The 15468-nt window shown below is 37.8% G+C and overlaps 1 protein-coding gene and 1 pseudogene across 1 annotated transcript in view; both read left to right on the forward strand.

Annotated features, from left to right (window-relative positions):
- PARP8 (poly(ADP-ribose) polymerase family member 8) overlaps positions 1 to 15468 on the forward strand; it is a 201061-nt gene that overhangs the window by 102963 nt on the left and 82630 nt on the right. Inside the window, exon 4 of the mRNA XM_062211830.1 lies at positions 12269 to 12306. Coding sequence (XP_062067814.1) covers positions 12269 to 12306 — 38 coding nt within the window. The remainder of the gene's footprint in view (positions 1 to 12268; positions 12307 to 15468) is intronic.
- Positions 11821 to 11954, forward strand: LOC133774769 (U2 spliceosomal RNA; annotated as a pseudogene).

Genomic DNA, 15468 nt, shown 5'->3' on the forward strand with positions numbered 1-15468 from the left:
TCAGCTTCTTACTATTGGACACTGTTGCAGTTGTATTGATGCTGTTTAAGTAGTATTGATGCTGGTCAAGTTGGCTTGACCAGTTTAACATCTAGGTTAGTCTGAAATAAGGATACAATTATGCATTTCAGAGCATCTTTGATTGCGTTTGCCTGCTAATGATGGTCCAAATGAGAACTGGAGGCATAGACATTTAATTCACTGAGATTAGCAGACAGAATTTGTTTATAATGCCAAGAACAGGAATCATTTGCATTAATATCAGTCCTCTATGATTTATGCTCTGCAGTACCCATTTAAAAATACCCAAGATCTTCTTTGCTTGTTTTTAAATTTTTAAACTTTCCCTTAGAGTCTCCCCCTCCGATCATAAGCAATTTTCAAAGGTAATTCTTCATTTAATAAAAAAGCTGCAGTGACAGTATTAATTAGCCAGATGGGTCTCCTGGAGTTTACAAATCTAGAACCAGGAACTGTTGAGCATCTATTCAGCAAGGAGATACAATTAACTTGTCTCGATATTTTCATGTGCAATCCTGGATTGGACTTTTAAGAGCCTCTGTTATTTCCTTCTTGAAGGCTAGAAAGACAAAAGCAAAAAACTTTCTTCAGCGTATTTCACCTTTCATAATCAGATCAATTTCCGTTTAGTTGAGGCTTCCAGGATCCATATGATTCTTGTCCTGCCAGAGAGCCACCTTCTGGGAACCAACTGTTTAGATCTAGGCCAATTTTCTAGGGAGAGTTGGTTGGGAGTAGTAGGTCCACATAAAAAGTCATTCCTTGTTCCTCAGTAGTTGCTTACCATTCTGATTAAATGCAAATATTTTCCAAATATGATTCTCTATCCAGAGATAACTTAAGTTACAATATTTGATGAAGAAAGAAAGTATTCTGGTAAAATAGGTCATATGAATGTAACTTTATGGCCAGGATGAAGTAGGGACATTCAGGAGTGTCTGAATTCTGAATGTGTCATTGAGAATCAGGTGCTATTTTAAAGGGTTTCTTTGTTTTGTTTTGTTTTTTTAAAGAAATCAACCTCTAATTTATTAATAATCTTGAATAGTAAGGCAGCGCATTTAAACATAGGCAATTAAATAGACCAGCCATGGAGATGGAAAGTTAATGAGGAAATATTAAATTTAAGCTATGTGCAGTAGAACTGTCAGACGAATATTCCATTCACTAGCTGCGGAGTGCACCTTCTCAGCTGCACATGGAACATTCTGCAGGATAGATTATATGTTAGGCCACAAAACAAATCAACAAATTTAAGAAGGATGAAATCGTATCAACTGTCTTTTCTGACTGCAGTGTTACACGAGTAGAACTTGATAATATGGGGAACTTCAGAAAATTTACAAGTATATGGAAATCAAATAATATACTTCTGAACAACCAGTAGATCAGTGGAGAAACTGAAGGAAAATTTAAAAATGTATTGAGATAAGTGAAAATGTTAACATACTAAAATTTATGGAATATAGCCAAAACAATTGTTAACATGGAAGTTTGTAACAATAAGTTCCCACATTAAAAGAAAAGAAAAGAAAAGTCTCAAGCAACCTAACCTTGCACTAGAAGGAAGTAGAAAACAAAAACAAACTAAGCCCAAAGTTACCAGAAGGAAAGAAGTAATGAAGATCAGAGAAGAAATGGATGAAATAGATATTGCAAAAACAATAGAAAAGATCAAGGAAAGAGAGAGTTTTAAAAATTCTTATCATTCATTCATTTAGGAGGCAGTGACAGATTAAGACAAACAGAGACCTCTCATCCACTGGTTCACTCCCTGAATTCCTGCAATAGTTTAGGCTGGGATATGCCAAAGTATGGATCCAAGAATTCCATTCCGTTTCCTATAAGGATGACTGAGACCCAACTACTTGAGCCATCACCTGTTGCCTCCCAGTGTGTGAATTAGCGGAAGCCTGGAATCATGAGCAGAGCTGGGACTGGAACCCAGGCCTTCTGATTTGAGATCCAAGCATCCATAGTGATTTTTTTTTAAGATTTATTTTATTTATTTGAAAGAGTTACAGAGAGAGGTAGAGACAGAGAGGTCTTCCATCCACTGGTTCACTCCCTAGATGGCTGCAACAACCGGAGCTGCTCCGATTGGAAGCCAGGAGCCAGAAGCTTCTTCCGGGTCTCCCATGCAGGTGCAGGGGCGCAAGGACTTGGGCTGTCTTCTACTGCTTTCGCAGGCCATAGCAGTGAGCTGGATGGGAAGAGGAGCAGCCAGGACTAGAACCAGCGTCCATATGGGATGCTGGTGCTTCAGGCCATGGCTTTAACCTGCTGTGCCACAGTGCCGGCCCCCATCATGATGTTTTAATCACTAGGCCAAATGTCTCCATCAGAGTTTGTTTTCTAAAAAGATAAATCAACAAATCTTTAGCTAGACTAACTAAAAACAGCAGAAGAAAAGATTCAGATGTTTCCACAAGCAGTCTCCACAAAATTCAGTTCAATATAACTTAAAAAAAAAAAAACACTTCCTTATATGTCCATTAGAAAACCTGCAGAATATTAAAACACCATCAATTATAACTAAACAAATAGCCGCTATGGAGTGTCCTTCACCTCTAACTCATTCTTACATAATTTTTGTTTTTTTTGGATCCTGGGTCAACAGTCTGCTTTCTAGAAGCTTCCTAAGCAAAATATCTACATACTAGTGTTCAGTTTTGATTTGTATTCAAAATGGGTACTATAGTTGTAACATTTTTGTTAACCTTTTACCTTTCTTTGGTAAAGCCAGTATACATGGCTGTTTTAGCTATTTGTAACCTTGAAGCTTTTATTTATGTATTCACTACTTTAAAAATGGCATTTGCTAATTATTTACTAATCAGTGAACTCCATGGCCAAAATATATCATTTAAGCACGGTGCTGTTGTTTTCGAATAATTGTACTTTCCACTTTAATCTTTTAAGAACAAAACATTTTTCAAAAACTTAATGAATAGTGCGGAAGGCTAATTGATTTTGGTAAGCACTTGGAAATACTGTTCTAGAATTTGGAAATATTACCACTTCCCTAAATTTTTGCTGTGTTCCCAAAAGGCTGTAGTCCAAAAAGAAAGAAGAAAAACAGTAGATAAGACTATTATTTCCCAATTATAATTTTACACCCATTGCCTATTTAAACAAAAATAATGAGTCACTGCAAAAAGTGCATGTATCCAGTATGGAAAAAAAAATGTTTGGTTAGGGACACACGTTTGGCCTAAGTGGTTAAGACATTTGTGTGACATATCAGTGTGTCTTGGTTTGATACCTGGCTCTAGCTCCTGACTTAAGCTTTCCTCTAATGTGATCCTGGGAGGCAATGATGATGGCTCAGGTAATTGGGTTTCTCCCACTCACTTGCATTGATCCCTGTGGCTCATAGCCCAACCCACAGCTGAACCATTGATAGCATTTGGAGAGTGAACTGGTTCATAGAATTCTAGTTTTGGCAATTCTGTTTTTTAAACTCATTCAGTTAATGTATGACTATGAAGAATGACGAAATGTCTGTGTGTATCAGTATTGCTGCAAGTACATTTTTGCAAAACTTTGTTTTATACCATTGTCAAACCATTGGTTAAGAATGTCATACTACTGTATTTTTAGTGATCTGTGATTGCTTTAAAATTTACTGTATATTGGTGAAATGGTCATTTTTCATTCAATTATTGTTTATAGCCATTGTCTATATTCCCACTAAACTAGGGTCTTTTTGCTTTTTACTTATTAAACTGCTTATTTGGCGAAATATTAATCCTTCCTATTGTAAAGTAGGTTTAAATGCACTGTCTCAAATACTTTAAATGCACTGTCTCAAAAAAAGGGGGAGGGAGAGTGGGAGTGAGAAGAGTGGGGGGGGAGAAAGGGAGAGGGAAGGAGGGAGGGCGTATCATTATATATATATATTTTTTTTTGACAGGCAGAGTGGACAGTGAGAGAGACAGAGAGAAAGGTCTTCCTTTGCCGTTGATTTACCCTCCAATTGCCACCACGGCAATTGGCACCGTGCTGATCCGAAGGCAGGAGCCAGGTGCTTCTCCTGGTCTCCCATGGGGTGCAGGGCCCAAGCACTTGGGCCATCCTCCACTGCACTCCCAGGCCACAGCAGAGAGCTGGCCTGGAAGATCATTATATTCTTAGAATTGTATCTGCAAAGCACATTGAATCTGTTAAAAACTAATTACAAATTAAAATTAAAACAATTTTGCTCTCATTCCCATAATTACATATTTTTGATATGATTTCAAATGATGGATTTGATGGATTTCTTTTTTTTTTTTTTTTTTTTTTTGACAGGCAGAGTGGACAGTGAGAGAGACAGAGAGAAAGGTCTTCCTTTGCCGTTGGTTCACCCTCCAATGGCCGCTTCAGCCGGCGTGCTGCGGCCAGTGCACTGCGCTGATCCGAAGCCAGGAGCCAGGTGCTTCTCTTGGTCTCCCATGCGGGTGCAGGGCCCAAGCACTTGGGCCATCCTCCACTGCACTCCCGGGCCACAGCAGAGAGCTGGCCTGGAAGAGGGGCAACCGGGACAGAATCTGGTGCCCCGACTGGGACTAGAACCTGGTGTGCGGGCACTGCAGGTGGAGGATTAGCCTATTGAGCCGTGGCGCCAGCCTGGATTTCTTACATTAACAGAAAATCCCAGAAGAAGTGTGGGTTTATGGACTATTTATAGTAGGTGCATGGGTCTTGATAAAAGGGTAGTCTAGGAGAGAAGCACTATATGAGAATAAAGGTGATAATTGGTGGGAGAAGGAAATATTGGAGTGCCTTGAGCAAGTAACCTTACAATGTCATCTATATTAATGTGTAAACAAAACATTAAGATGATATTAGAAAGTTGTAAATGCTTGAAAAAATACCTTATCAGGAAAAAAGCAAGGGAGTCTGTGAGGCATGGGTTCTGGCCTTATTGAGCAGAGTTGTTAAAAATTGGTTTGAGGACTTCTCCATATGGTGCCATTGTCCTTTCTAGCAGCACTCAAAAGCCCAGGTGTAGGAGCTGAGAACACAAAACATGACTTACCCTACGGGGTTGGGCTTGTAGGATCAGGTAAGTCGTCTGTAGGGGAAAGATAGGAGCTGGACAGTTACAGAGTTGGAGCTGCCAGTTAAGTAACTATAGTCATAAAGCAGAAAATGAAGCCTGGAGGGACTGATAAAAGATAAAATGAGTGAATGCATGGTTTGAGGAAGCCAAAGTGGAAAATACAGAAGTAAGAGTTGGAAAGGGATAAAACTGTGGCTAGAAAATCAGACACGGAGTTTGAGCTTTTAGAAGGGAAGTGTTTGCAAGTCAAGGTTCAAGATGTATTCTTGGATTCGAGGAGGTCCAGATTGGGGAAGTGTGGCCATGGGACTGTGGACGGCTTAACATTGTCCATCTAGATGGGTGTAAAAGGAGGATTTTTAGTAAAAAGAATGTCCTGCCGGCGCCGCGGCTCACTAGGCTAATCCTCCGCCTTGCGGCGCCGGCACACCGGGTTCTAGTCCCAGTCGGGGCACCGATCTTGTCCCGGTTGCCCCTCTTCCAGGCCAGCTCTCTGCTGTGGCCAGGGAGTGCAGTGGAGGATGGCCCAAGTGCTTGGGCCCTGCACCCCATGGGAGACCAGGATAAGCACCTGGCTCCTGCCATCGGAACAGCGCGGTGCGAACAGCGCGGTGCGCCGGCCGCAGCGTGCTACCGCGGCGGCCATTGGAGGGTGAACCAACAGCAAAAGGAAGACCTTTCTCTCTATCTCTCTCTCTCACTGTCCACTCTGCCTGTCAAAAAAAAAAAAAAAAATTAAAAAAAAAAAAGAATGTCCTAAAAATCCCTAGTCCTGGATAAATGATGTAAAGAGTGTGGATAATAGTGGTGACTGAGGGTGCTGCAGCTGGGTGGGCAGGACAGTTAGAAAATGGTTTTTGTAAGATGAGCATGATGACAAATTTGGAGGTCTGTGTCTTGGAAATTGGATGGCATTGAAATAGCAAATGTGCACCTTCAGTGTCTTTCAAATCACTTTGTAGCTTTGAAATATTAGAACAGGTTCTGGAGGTGCATAGTGGGGCAGTTGCTCTTTTACCCTGTAGCACTGAAGAGTTGGAAGACAGAATTCTGAGTGCTGCAATGAGTTTTCTTGCAGTCTGTCTGAAGGTGAAATATGGGATGATCTATTCTCAAGTTTCAGCTGCTGACTTGTAGTGGAACAAAGAAAATTGAGCCACAGTATTTGTTGCTTTCTGCATTTCTTTCTTTTATGTAAATTCTGAAAGTCTGACAAGAGATGTAAGGATGTGCAGTTTATTGGAGAAACTGTTTTATACTTTTGAGGGTAGAGTGAAACAAGGCATTCCATAATAAAATACTTTGAAAACCTTTGGATGTGGTTGGAAGAGTGTGAACTGGGGATCCAGGAGATTTTTGTTACAGATGGCAGACATTACAACATTTTGGGTCTCACACAATACAGAAAAACTGAAAGGTCTTCTAAAGCTCTTACTTTCAAATCACAGGTTCCATCTGCGTTGCGTTAAAACTACCATCTTTCTTGAGCTCCCTACTATTCCTGAAGAATTTTCTTCTAGCCCTGTACTTGCAAATTAAGACTAAATTGTACCTATTCTTGGCTCTTTGCAGACATTTTAAGAGGAAAGGGATAATAGTGGAGCAAATACTGAGTTTAAGTACAGGAATGGCCTTATGAATAATTTCAATTATGCCAGTAAATAAATACATAAGTAAAATAAGTGATTAGATGAATACTGAACACCTGATGGCTACCCCAGGCACTCCTTCAGGATCTGTTAGCTATCAAGATGTGACTTCTGTTGGGCCAGATGCTTTCAGAAGAATAAGAAGAGGTGAAAATAACCATTTTGTTTAAAACTTGTTAATGTACAAGAAATGTAAATTGTAGTGTCAAACTTGTGATTTTTAAGAACTGTGCACCATGCTGCACATATAGGGCATCTCAAACACAGAATGACTTGTCTTGAGTTTCTCTTGAAAACCACCTAAATGTGATGATATTTTAACGTATTCTAAAACTCTGAAAGCCTTTTCCCCCAAATAGGAATTCCGAGCTTGCTGTTGGTTTTTCTTCTCATGTTTACCTTACTTCCTCTCCCTTTTTGACAGTATTTTTTGACTGCTTTTATAGTATTAGGTACAGCAGTGCTAACCATACTCTTAAATCCATCTAAGCTTTGCCTCTTTGCAATTTTTTTGGCACTGCCTATTAGGTCCTTTAGCTTAATCATCCATGTCTGCTTGTACTAGATTATTTCCCTTAGACCCCTGTAAGCCACAAAGTGAAACTGATTAGGATTTTACAGTCCTGGTGATTTTCCTTCTGGTATACTATCAAGAAAATACTGTAGCCCAAGGAGCTGATGAAACATTTTGCAGGGCTTTTGTTTTCTATTTTGTACTTAAAAAATTAGGTATGGCCACGAGCAAGGGAATGTCTCCTAATATCTTGAAGACAATGTGATCATAAAGTAAAATCATCAGTGTCAGCTTTGGTCTCTGATAAATATAATACATTGTGTTTGTTTTCAGCAAATCAAGTTCCCCAGAGAACATTCATTCATGTAAAATTTCACTTCTGTAAATTTTAATTGCTTATACTGGAAGCTGACTAAAATTACTCAGCACCTGCTGCTGTGTGTCTGGCATTGTCCTGGGGGCCTTACACCTGTTAAGCCATTAAATCATCACAGCAGGTTCTTGTGGTGGAAGTATGGATTTTCCCATATTACTGAAATAAGATTGAAGCTGAGGACGGCTAAGTACCTTTTCCTATGCCACCCAGCTAGTAATCCTCAAAACTGGAATTTGAGTCCTGTTTGACTCTAACCACAGCAGGCTGCCTATCTGGAGGTAGACAAAGGAATGAATTAAGGCTTCGTTTTGGAGTTAGACATTGATTTGGATGAAAAATGAAGCTAGCTGCCGTTGGTTGAGATGGTAGGCTGTGGGAATTAATTCAGCTTAGTACTGAGCACAATCTCTGGCATGCTGCCAGGCTTCTGTCACACAGTATTGCCAGAGCAGAAGGAGTACCCTGATCATCAGCAATTTCATTTCTGCATAGTACATCCCCAATGTATAATGGGGTGAATCATGGGAAAACAGATTCATATGGGGTCATGATAGATATTTTCCCTAGCTTGTTTGAGGCACCCCTGGCATGGAGAGTTGATCTTATTCTTGGCATTTGTTTCCAGAACCATGAATCCCAAAGCTGGACACTTGGCTGCGGTCCAATATCTGCCATTTGTTCCTGCCTCTTTGTTCCCTTTGCATACCTTCCACTTCTATTTGCTCATATTTTACTACTGCAATAGCTTCTTAACCTGATCGCTCTTTGGTTAAATCTATCCTTAATATTGCCTATTTTTCAAAATACTAATTCTGCCTCAGAATACTGCTTTGCTTCATGTTCTCTGATGCCATTTACATAACATTTATCAAATGGCAAAATTATAGAGATGTAGAACTTATTAGTGAATGCCTGGGATTAGAGATGTTTGGGTGAAGGGAGACAGATGTGACTCTGAAAAGGGTAGCATGAGGGAAATCTTTGAGTGAGTGAGTAGCATTGTATCTTGATTTGCATAGTGGGTAGGTGATGCACATGTGATTAACTGGCATAGAGCTATATATAAATTGTCTCATTAATCCCATTCTTGTTTGGAACTGTACCAAAGACTATAATATACAAGCATTGGGGAAAATGGGATAGGAGAGACAGGAGACTAGGATCTTGGCGATTTCATGTAATTCTATATTATTTAAATATTTAGAAAGAAAAATATGATTGTACTTTAAAATGTTCATGTTTCTTTGTTTATTATATTCATTATGTTTCATATTCTCTTTTATGTTTTGAGCTAATCTTCCACAGTTATCACTTCTGATTTTTTTCTACTTAAACCTAACTGAGTGTTAGGACAGTATTTGACTTATACTAGGTTACCAAATACGATTCTTGAATTAATAATTAAACCATTAAATATGCTTTACAAGAGAAAATACTTAAATACTTGGTCTCATCACTAATCATCCTTCTTTGCAATTCACCTGTTTACCCAAAATTTCTTATCGTTGTCTAATCTCTTTCCAAGAACCAGGTAGCATGCCAGGAATTTGGTAGAGTCTTGGGAACTTGGACTTGCCTGGGAGGAATACATTGTGGCCATAGTTGCAAAGTCTTAAGTCTAGTCACAAATTCTGAAAGGTAGTGACTTTCTGCTGGGGGGAGGGTGTGTGACACAAAACCTCGGTGTCATAAAGACAAAATGAACTAGCAAACCCAGAGTTTGAGCTTGGTGAACCATGTCCATCCACCCATTCAGCAGCCTTGAGACTTGTGTTACAGCTCACCATATGATGTATCTTGACATTCTGTTCTGTGAAAATCAATTATCAATTTCAGATCTTCTGTGTCTTGATTTTTTTGGGGAGGGGTCTGGTTCTGTTGGTTACTTGAACTGTGATTGTTGCAGTATTTATTTCTCCCTGTAATGCTGCTAAATTTTCTACATATATTTGGACACTCTGTTATTAGATGCCTACACAGTCATGATGGCCATGCATTCTTCCTGAGGACCTGATCCACTCATCATTCTGAATCATCCCTTTATATCTTTGTCCTGAGGCATCCTATGCTTGCTGTTTGCATGGTGTATCCACTACTTTCTTTTTTTATTTTTTAAAAATATTTTATTTATTTATTTGAGAGGTGGAGCCACAGACAGTGAGAGGGAGACACAGAGAGAAAGGTCCTCCATCCTCTGGTTCATTCACCACATGGTCCCAAAGGCCAGAACTGAACTGATTAGGAACCAGGGCCTCTTCCGGGTCTCTGCGGGTGCAGGAGATCCAGGGCTTGTGGTATCTTCCATTGCCTTCTTAGGCCACAGCAGAGAGCTGGTTCGGAAGAGGAGTAGCCAGGACTAGAACAGGCGCTCATATGGGATGCCTGCACAGCAGGTGGAGAATTAACCCACTATGCCATAGCCCTGGCCCCAATCCTTTACTTTGAATATATCTGTGTTGCTTTATTGAATGTGGAGCTCTTAAGGAGGTCCAGCATAGAGTTGGATATTGCTTTTTAATCCATTCTGGTCATCTTTTCCTTTTATTCAGTGTGTAGGCCATTAACATTCAATACCATTATTTATATGATTGAATGCAGACTCCATTTACTTTTTGTTTTCTGGTTGTTCTTTCTGTTTTTTATTCTTATATTCCTCCTTTACTGCCTTCTTTTGGGTTAATTCTTGCAAAATGATTTTTCAAATTCCATTTTAATTTATCTGTTGGCTTTTTAAGCTATTTGTGTGTGTATGTGTGTGGCATTGCTTTAGGGATTACCATACTATGAATAGCCTTAATTTTTTCTTGGTTATTGTTTAATGTTAAAATATGCAATTGAGTGTGGTCATTTTTTACCCTTCCTGTTATTATTGGGAGTTGCTATAACACATATTGGGACAATACAGTTGTCAAGTCTTATTTACATATGTTCTAAATCCCATGATATGAAGTGTTATGTTTTACCTTAATCATATGTATTTTTAAAACATCAAGAGAAAAGTGGTTTACAATTTCTGTCGATCTTCATTCCATTTAAAGAGGTGACTTTTCTGTCTGTCTAGTTGTCTTATCTGAAAATTTCTTTATTCCATCTCCATTAAATTTTTTAAAGAAAGGTTTTTATTTCAAAAGCCAGAGAGACGGGAGAGAAAGAGAGTCAGAAATATATCTTTCATCCACTGGTTCACTCCCCAAATGCTTGTAACAGCCTTGGCTGGGCCAAAGCAAAGCTGGAAGGTGGAAATCCAATAAGGTCTGTGATGTGGGTGGTTGGGACCCAAGTACTTGAGCTGCCCAAGTACTTGCCTCCCAGGGTGTGTATAAGCAGATAACTGGAGTCTGGGATGGAGCAGAGATTCAAACCCATGCAATGGGATATGAGATGCTAGGGTCCCAAGTGGTGCCTACTCTCAAGCAAGTTCTTCATTGTTCATTGGTGGATGACAACTCCATGCATGGATTCAAATAGCTAATATTGAATGTGTTCTGTTTGTCATGTACTAAAATAGTAGCTGTACTACAAATAGAGAAATAGACCTTAACCTCAAGAGACCTGCAATCTGGTTGATAGAAAAGTGAACAAATTAGTATGATAAACTCCTGTATGTCATATGAGATAAGCACACAGAGGCAATGGAGTTAAAATTCAATTTGAAAAGTGATTTTTGTAGCAACTCAGTCCTACTGAGAACAGAAGAGTTTTTTATTTTTTATTTTTTTGGTAAATGGTGATGAAAGATTGATAATGAAGAAAAAATAATATGAAAAAAATTATGAAAGTTCATATTCATTTTTTAAATTCTTCCAAGAAAGCATTTTTGCAAACCATATCATATTGTGGGGAAGCAATATTAAACAAATGTTTAGGTGCTGGAGTTGTAGTAGGAGTTAAGCAGCTGCCTGCAGTGCTGACACCCCATATTGGAGTGCCAGTTTGAGTCCTGGCTACTCTACCCTTCCAATCCAGCTCCCTGCTAATGTGCCTGAGAGAGCAGCAGTACTTGGGCTCCTGTTATCCACATGGGAGACCAGGATGGAGTTCCAGGCCCCTAGCCTCAGTCTGGATGGCCCTGACCATTGCAGCCCATTTGGCTGTTGAACCAACAGATGGAAGATTTCTCTCTCTCTTTCTCTCTCTCTCTCTCCCCCCCTTGTCTCTGTCACTCTACATTTCAAAAATCTAAAAGTTTTAAAAAGAAACATTTCTAAAAAATATCGCTTCTCAGCCTTTTGGCTAAGATCAAGTGTAGAAATATTTCTAAAATAAATAATTATTTGAATTCTTGAGTGTCACTGGTTTTTTGGTAAGAAAAGATGATTTGATAAAACCTGAGTATGCCAAACAAATGATTCTAAATTAGTAGATACTAGACCTTGCTGAGATAAAAAGCCCTGTGTATATACTAAAGAAGTTTCAATTTTGGAAGAAAGATTTCAAGAACATTCTAGAAATACACATTTAGATGCATTTAGATGAAAAATGTATCTTTAAATCTTTATCAGTTATCAAAAATGTTTTTAATCCATCTGAGATATCATATGTTTATACACATATCTGTGCAAATGAATGGGAAAATGAGAGGTGCTTTTTTTTTTTTTTTCAGAAAATTTATCTACCTTGGCAGTAACTTGAACCTTTTCTTTTTCTCCTGTCTTTAACAGTGTATCTTACTCAGTTCACGTATCTGAAGATTACCCAGGTACGCTTTTATTCTTTTTCATTTTATTGTGGACATTCATGGTTATTTTTCTTGTAGAAATGTAAAGTTTTATATGGGTGAAACATTGGCACAGGAAGTCTTAAAAATATAAAAGAATTCTGTTGACTGCTATGAGACCCATGTCCTATATGAGATGCAGACCAGTCAAAAAAGTGTCCCAGTGAGTAGTTATTTGAGTGGCCCATATGATTGCTTTAGCCTGAAAGTTTTACATCATGACAACAAAGACAAAGAATCTCTAAACCAAGTTGTTAATTTTGAAACATCATCTGGCTTTCATAATGAATAAATCATAGTTAGCATTTACTTGTTTCAGTAATTTCTTTAAGTTATATCAGTATATATACATAATTTAGAAAAATAATTAGTTCATAGTTTGGTTTAGAGTTACTGTACATTTCTTTAGTATTTAAATGTTTTCTGTAGCAATTTGCATTAATCATTTAATCCTTTTACAAGTTTAAATATCACATTTTAAAGTAATTTCTTAAATCATAAACCTCCTCACAGTTATTTTGTTGTAGTTTCTATATATTGTAAGCATAGAGTCCTAAAAACAATTGTGCAATGATTCATTGAGATTCGTTATTAAGGGTATGCCTATTTTTAAATTAGTAATATAGAAAGTATTCTAGGTAAATTTCACCAGAAAAACCAAGACAAGAGATCTTCATAAGAAAAGTACTTTTGTTTAAGATGGCTCTGCAGTCAGTTCTCTCTCAACTAAGGTATACTGTATTTTTGATGTGGTGTGTTTGCTAAGTATGCTGGAAAAATAGAAACTTTACTATTAAATGCAAATATTTCAGTTATTTTGCACAGGACTTTTCATAAGAAAAGTACTTTTGTTTAAGATGGCTCTGCAGTCAGTTCTCTCTCAACTAAGGTATACTGTATTTTTGATGTGGTGTGTTTGCTAAGTATGCTGGAAAAATAGAAACTTTACTATTAAATGCAAATATTTCAGTTATTTTGCACAGGACTTTAAATCAAGGTGATAGAAATAATTCCACTCATCAAAGCCTATCCTTCGAACAAAAGTGAATTTTTCAAAAGTGTGGGATATGTTGTAGTAGATGATGCCTTTAGTAAACCAAGTGGCTCAAATGTTTAGCACCCTCTTGTGGCCTACACATTTTACTTATGCTCCCCCTCCCCACTTCCTGTCCCCCAGCTTTATTGGAGTCCCTTTTGGAAGTACTGAAAATTTCAAAGAGAGTATTGGTGTTTTCATTTGTGCTGTTTTTACTGAATTTCCTTCTTGGGCAGATTTTTAATGAATTTCCAGTGTGATGTCAAAAAGTGGGGAAGAGTTAGTATGTATCTGTTTGATCAAAGTAGGTTTAGTTATGCTGCAATAAAACATAGGATGGGAGAGAGAGAGATGTGTGCCTTCTTGCTGAAATACTTGGGCAGAATTTTGGGTTGGTTGACGTAAGCAGTACACCATAGTACACTGTACAGAGCACAGTTGAAGTGTTTCTATGTACGTAATTTCACTTGATTCTAAATGCCAGTTGGATGATAGGCAAAAATGGTAAATATGACATTCATACTTTAAGAAATGTGCTGAGAGGTGTTAAATAAAATTTCTCAAGGGGACATGTTCTTTGTTGGTAAATGGACTATAATTCAGTTCTTTGCTTCTGGGGCAGTAGTATTAGTTTTTTGATGGAGCTTTCTTCAAAGTGAACATTCATAGTTATATTTCCCATTATTAAATTTTAATCCACATTTATTTGTGCTAAGATATGTCAGTCAACATGCTTGACTTTTCCCATGGACAGTATTTACATAAAAATTAATATATTTGTTCCTCCTTTCCAGTACCCCTTGTGGTCCCCGCCTCCCCCCTGCACTGGCTAGAACGTCTGGAGCAATTTTTAATAATAGGCGTGAAAGTTGAAAGCTTTGTCCCCTTCCTGAAGATAAGCTTGCTTCCAGTTGTTTTCCTTAAAGAAAGTGGTATTCTTCTCATTCACCAAGTTATTTTTAAATGGATGAGTAGTAAATCTTTATCAAATTCTTGCTTGGCATGGAATGAGTCATCATATATATTTTCTTCTGTAAATGTAAGGTGGCATTTTATTAGTAAATGTCTTAATGTTGCCATATAAAATTATGTGCATTTTGTCATGTACTTTGCTATGAAAGACTTCTCCATTGTCAACGGAATTAAAACTGTTCTTTGTGCCCTCTATTCAACTTGTGAGCAAATCTTCATAGGAATGGTTCTGGGGCAGTTGTCATATTTTCCCAGCAAGATAGTGATCTCTTTCTGTTCCTTAGCCATTTTAAAAAATATTTTCTTCTTTCAAGTCACAATGTTGAGGCAATGTTCAAACACTTAGTAAAAATGTCTTATAGTGTTTGTTCTATAATTGTAGAAAATGTTCCGTGTCTCTGTGGTTATTTCTCCTTTTGCATGTCTTTTGTTTATGTTTGTTCTTGGCTCCCCCCACCCCGCAATTTGGTTTGTCTTTCAAAAAATTGACTATTTTAAAAATTCTTTCAAGTATTTCTAAATGCAATAATCTCTATGTTACCTTTATGAATTCCTTTTGCTAATACTCTTTTGGCTTATTTTCCACTTTTTTCTAGATCATGTGGTTCAATTATTAGCTCATCCTCTAAGCTTGAAAACACAGGATTTTCTTTGCCCTAATGTATCAGCATTATCCTGTGAAGTCAGGATTATGTCGCCCTGGCTTATGACCCTACGAAGAGATTTGCCATTTTATAATTTTGATATACTAATTAGCCTGGGTCATCTGTTGGCACTTATTTCATAGTTCTTGTGAAACTTTGAAGTGTAAAGAGTTTTTATTGAATTAGGCTTAACAAAATGAGAAGTAAATAAAATGATAATATGCTCACTTTGAAATAAAGAAATGAAGTAGCCTTCTGGTTTACCTGTACTTCTTTGTTGATTTTATGCTGAAGATAGTTGTTTGCTTTAAGATCAAAGATTAGAGAATAGGTGCATATATTACAAGTCATATTTTGGCTCTGGTCTAACAAAACAATGGAAGTCTTTAATTCTCAATGTTCCCAACATTAATTAGGAGTGAGTTCTTTCATCTCTTCTACATTTCCCACTAGAATCTAGAGGAGTGAGGAGATAGTTTCTAGATTCCCTGA

Source organism: Lepus europaeus, chromosome 15 (assembly GCF_033115175.1).
Source record: "Lepus europaeus isolate LE1 chromosome 15, mLepTim1.pri, whole genome shotgun sequence".
Classification (NCBI taxonomy): domain Eukaryota; kingdom Metazoa; phylum Chordata; class Mammalia; order Lagomorpha; family Leporidae; genus Lepus; species Lepus europaeus.